This window comes from Carassius gibelio, chromosome A18 (genome assembly GCF_023724105.1).
Source record: "Carassius gibelio isolate Cgi1373 ecotype wild population from Czech Republic chromosome A18, carGib1.2-hapl.c, whole genome shotgun sequence".
Lineage (NCBI taxonomy): Eukaryota > Metazoa > Chordata > Actinopteri > Cypriniformes > Cyprinidae > Carassius > Carassius gibelio.
In genome coordinates this window covers 477,403-483,402 of record NC_068388.1, presented here as the reverse complement: position 1 = coordinate 483,402, position 6,000 = coordinate 477,403, and the positions used below count along the sequence as shown (strand labels likewise).

The 6,000-nt window shown below is 43.1% G+C and overlaps 1 protein-coding gene across 2 annotated transcripts in view; it reads right to left on the bottom strand.

Annotated features, from left to right (window-relative positions):
- The window catches only part of LOC127933984 (high affinity cAMP-specific and IBMX-insensitive 3',5'-cyclic phosphodiesterase 8A), a 19,653-nt gene extending 14,351 nt beyond the window's left edge, over positions 1-5,302 (bottom strand). For both annotated transcript variants that reach the window (XM_052531120.1, XM_052531121.1), the window contains exon 1: positions 4,557-5,302. In XM_052531120.1, coding sequence (XP_052387080.1) covers positions 4,557-4,652 — 96 coding nt within the window. In that variant the 5' untranslated portion in view covers positions 4,653-5,302. The remainder of the gene's footprint in view (positions 1-4,556) is intronic.
- Positions 5,303-6,000: the final 698 nt, after the last annotated feature.

The following is a 6,000-nucleotide window of genomic DNA, read 5'->3' as shown; positions in this document are numbered from 1 at the left end:
AGAGAAAAGAAACACACACACACACACACACACACAGAGACAACAGAAACACACACACGCCTAGAAGACACACACACACACACACAACAGAGGCACACACACACACACACACACAACAGAGACACACACACACACACACACAACAGAGACACACAGAAGACACACACACAGTACACACACTGCAGAGATATATATATATTTTTACATGAAAGATATGATTTAAAGGATCATATGATGATTTTATGAAGTTCATTATTTTGTGTATTTGGTGTCACAGAATACGTTAACATGCTTTAATGTTCAAAAAACCCATTATTTTTCAAATACTGTAAGCCCCGCCTCTCTCAAACATAGTCCCTCCTTCTGAAAGCACAGTCTGCTCTGATTGGCCGACTGACCCAATGCATTCTGATTGGCCGAACACCGCAAGCACTTGTCAGAACATTTTCATAATCTCGAGCTTCATCTTTCAAAATAAATGTAAAGACAGTTAATAATGTCTTTAGTTTCAAGCTGAAAGAGGAAGAGTCACATGACACACAGTGATGAAGCTCGTATGTGTTTCTAGATCATAAAACATGGACGGTTAAGACAACGGACAACACTGTGTGACCCCCTCTCTCTCACACACACACACACGACACGCAAAACTCTGTATTTGAACAGTCAATAGCAAATACTTGAATTAATAACAAAACACAGTACCTCACAAACCGCAGCGCAAGCCCGAGCCCGGTCCGAGCCGGGTGGGATTATTACTGCCAATCTTTCACCGCACAAGCCGTCGCTGTCAGCTGGCAATGGCGGCTCCTTTTCAGAACTCAGCATCTCCTGTAGGAGGTCTCTTTCCACGTCACTATATAGGCGCGTATTTGCTGGTATTTTCTGTCTGGGTTTTGTGAGTATTGTTACATTTATATTTTTAAATTAAAGTTTAATTATTTAAAAATGAATAGTGTACCTATTTGGTTAAAATCGATTCCCCATTTTCATTTTCAAAACTGTTTCTGGTTGGTCCGATCGATTGTGCAATCGATTTTCGAAAGAAGTGACAGCCCTAAATCTGACTGTGTTACTGAAACCACGCTGCTTTCTGTGTGTCAATATTTGGGCAGCATTCCGCTAATCTTCTCACATAGTGATGTAGAGATGAGGGGGCGTGTCTAAACGAGCTGTTTTAGGGGCGTGGCAGAGACTTAACTTTGATAAAGAACATCTCATTGGATCTGAGACTTTAGTCTTTGCAACTTTACAGATCGTCTTCATGCACCAAGAGCTTGTATCATTTCAAAGAGTATCGCATCATTTAACTCCTGTAAAAGATTAACGGTAATCTAGACACTCACAATCAGTGAGCATTTACTGCTTTTTACTTAAACAATTTTTATACTTAGATTTTATACTAAAATATTTACTTAAAGGTAGCCATAATAAAATATGAAATATAAAAATGTTAAATATTTATTTAAAATGACATTTAACGAGAAAGATGCTTTTTAATAATCAAGCTTTGTCACCACTTCTTAACAAGCTTATGATCACCAAACACAACAATATTTTACAACAAAGTTACATCATATCTCAAGGATTTCTTGACACGGAAACCATCTGAAGCTTGTTGGGCTTCATTCAGCAAACTTTCTTAAATAGAAATGTATAATAAGAAAGATTTTCAATTCAAACAAATCTTACTAAAAACCCTCCACTTCACATTTCCAACTATGAGAACGAGCTGAGCTCAGGGTTTGCTCCAGTGATTAGCACAAACTAGCATAAAGATACAGACTTCATGGGTGATTTACACAAGAAATGCATTTATGGAGGAGTGTGTTGATTAGACATGAAGGACAGAATCAGATCAGCTGAGAATTCATTACACACACACACACACACACACTGCAGCAGTGGTTTTCTACTGAAGTGAATAACAGGAAAGTGGATGACATTGTTGAGAGCGCAAACGTCAGCGAGAGAGATGGAGGACAAACCGCTTCCTCACTGATCACTTCAGGGAGCAGCACTGGGAACACACACACACACACACACACAGACACACACACACACACACACAGACACACACACACACTCTCACTCACACACACACACTCTCTCTCACACTCACACACACACACACACACACACACACACACACACACACACACACTCACACACACTCACACACACACACTCTCACACACTTGTTGTGTTGAAGCGTTTCTAAAGGCTCTTGTGTCTTGCAGCTGTTGCTGCATCTTTCTGACATCATGTTTCCAGAGTGTGTGTGTGTGTGTGTGTGTGTGTGTGTGTTTGAGAGAGTGTAAGAAAATTATGCCAGAAAACAGTATAAGTGAATGTGTGTGAGTGCAGTGATGAAGGTCTTCCTCCTCCTCAGGCCTCAGTCATTCAGTGAACGCACGCTCTCTCACTCTCTCTCACTCTCTGTCTGTCTCACTCTCTCTCTGTCTCTCACTCTCTCACTCTCTCACACACTCTCTGTCTGTCTCACTCTCTCTCTGCCTCTCACTCTCTCACTCTGTCTCACTCTCTCTCACACACACTCTCTCTCTGTCTCTCTCTCGCTCACTCTCTCTCTCCAGGTATTTTTGTCCTGATCCAGATTAACACTCAATCCTGCTAAAGTGGAGCCTCTCTTAGCTCCGCTGACACTCTACTCCTGTGCAGCATGTACATACTGTACTATACTGTACTCATAATAATTACAAAAACTGGGAACTAACCCCTGTACTTCATCAGATCAGTAGACTGTAAGAGACTGTTACACAGTACAAGCTGAATCTGTTATGAAGGAATCATCATATTTTCATTTGATTAGACATGCTTCATTATTTAAGTTCTATTAAACCATTAAAATGGAATCCCAAAAAAATTGAAATGGATTCTGGGGAAATATAATGCATTATATTATAATGATACTCAAGAAACAAACAGATCCTGACACAAACAGCAGCAGCACAACTCTACAGCGAACACACACACACACACACACGCGCGTGCGTGAGCCACAGGGGCTGCTGGGAACCATGATGGTGATGTCATTTCCCTCCTCCCTGGGCTGCATTACTTCCTGTCTGAGCCGTTCAGATCCGCACAAACATGTCAGTAACACACACACACACACACACACACAGACACACCTGTCAATCATCTGATGACAAACACACACACTTCCTCAGAGGTGCTTCACACTGACATCTGCTGAGATGAGAGTCAAACACAAACCAACACCTGCATGTTTACAATGAAATACAAAAGACCAGTTTGACTTTAAATCATCCACAAACTTTGTCCCTTAAGTAACACACACACACACACACACACTCTGGCTGAATCTGGTATTGAGGGTTACAAACCCAGAACAGTGGAGCCTCAGCCAAGGCCAGATAAACCACTAACCCTATATCAGCACCACACACACACACACACACACACACACAAATACATTAATACACAAAGAGGAATGTGTTGTGAGACATGAGAAAACCATCATCAGACCTTGTACTTGAGCCTTATCATGGACAGAAAGTCACACAGATCCTGCTGCAGCCTTGATTAACACACACACACACACACACACACACACTCCCATCAGAACAGCTGATTGATGAAAGAGTAAATGAATCAGCAGCATCATCTGTGTGTGTGTTAAAGCACAGTAAATCACACACACACACACACACGGCCTGCGGAACAACACACATCTGCTCATTTCACCCGTGAGAGTCCTGTGATCATCATCATCATCATCGCTATTATTAGTACAAAAAACTGCAACCTAAATGGCCTCAAATTTATCATATTCTTTGTTTAAAGTGACAAAGGATAGAGAATTAAAAAAACAGCAACTTTAAACTTATAAACCACATTTATCTCAGCCCAATGAGTATCAAGATTAAAGCCGAGATTGTCAGAAAGCTGCGCGATGATTGAACGAAAAATTGTAGGGCGGGACTTAGTTCAATGCATCAGTAGCTGATTGGATGTTGAGATGTGGGCGTGTCTCTCACATGGAGGCGGATCTGAATGCCAGTCTCAAAATGGTTAAACAGAAACATATGCATGATGAACAGTTTCATAAGCTGAAAACTGTGAATGTGAGTGAAATACCTGGAGCATCAAACACCTGTTCATTCACCCTGTCCTCATCCATACTAGCTCTCTCTCCTTCAGCAGAAACACATACTCTGCTCATGTTTTTGGGCATGATATTCCTCAGATTTCTTAATATTGACTATATAGTCTGTAGTCTAACAAGTGCACTAAACAGACACGTCAGTGTGACATTATTATGAGTTTCCATTGACTGACTGTCACACTCAGTATGCGACACTAGCACGAGTATGCAGCAGACTGACCCTGATTCCATGAGAACACGAACAGAATACACTGTAAAGACTTTATTTCCTCTGAGGAGAGATTCTGAGAAAAGCGGGTCAGTCCCTGAGCTCCACAGAGTCACGCAGTGGCCTACATGATGATGGTTTCTGAGTGAACTATCCCAGGGTCACACACACACACACACACACACACACACTCACCTGAGGCTTGATGTGGCCCGGATGAGAGCAGTTCTGCGAGTCCTCGCTGTGATTAACCCGATCGGAGATGTGGATGCTGGAGGCGCAGCCCATCATTCACTGCGCGGATAGGAATGTTTCTCTCTCAGATCATCAGGAGATCGGATCTATCGAGTCTATCGATCAAACACAAACTCTGCTCATGTTGCTCTGCTCCCCCCGACCGACGCCGCGCTTCACTCGCGCCCGTTACTCCTCATCCTCACGGTCCGCTCACGAGCTTCGCCTCTTTTCTGGCGGATTTCAAGCTCCGGTTCGGTCCACGTCCATCTGCTCGTGCGCTTATTCTCCTTCGACCCGATCGCTCCGCGCGGCCTCTGTGTCTCTTCCCTCAGCCGCAGTCATCGGGAACCAACCGGCGCGTTTATTCCGCTCCCCATCAACAGGCTGAAATCTGTCCCGGACGCGCCGCGGGACGCGCGATCCGGCATTTATGACATCAAACGGGCCGTTAGATGAAACTCCGGAGCGGCGCGTCAACGCCAAAGCTGTATTAAACAGCAGCTGTCAATCAAGGGCCTACGATTCTGCCTCTCTTTCACGGGGACGGACGGAGAAAACCCACGGACGGCCGCCAGATAACAGAAGAAAAGGCGTTTGCGCGTCGCGAGTTTCCTGACGAAGAATAACCCGCGTTGAGAACAGCAGCGGCGCGAATGTGACAGCAGCAGATCCAATAAAAGCACGCGCACGGATTGACCTACAGCCTCGAATGACGTCAATGCAAATGAGCTGCATCGAGCCAACCAGAAGCCGCTTGCGCGCAGAGGGGCGGGGCTCGCGTGTGGAGGGACCTTTAAAGCGCAACGCGCCGCAGACGCGCAGGCAGAAAGGGTTAACTGAGGAAATCACAGCTGAACAGAACTTATCCTGTGAAGTAGAATGCCATACAAGTTTTTGTTGTTGTTGTTGTTGTTTTTAAATAAGTGAATTGCTTTAGGTTGGTACAAAGTCTAAAAATATTAATTAGTTAATAAACATGACCCTCTTACCCCTGCGATAAATTTGTACTCAGTTATATCTATAGTTTTTTAACCTTTGCAGAACGTTTCTTGTATTTGCATTTCATTACCTAAAAATAAAAATATGGTCAGCATGATAGATGAAAACAAAACCCTTGCGGCTCAAGTGTGTGTCTCTGGGCCATAGATGCATCTTCAGCACTGTGCCATTATTTTAGAGAAAAGTGTTAAACATCTCAATACAGTTTTTTCTTTTTGAGTGCAAATGAAACATCAGCTACAGTTAAAAACATATGATCCGTATTATTCTGATGGGTGTTTATTACTTATGTTTTGGTGAAGTGAATCTGCTGTTATATTCAGATCAGTCAATGATTAACACACACACACACACACACACACATAAATGAATCAAGTTTGCAGCTCAATAACACATGACTGCA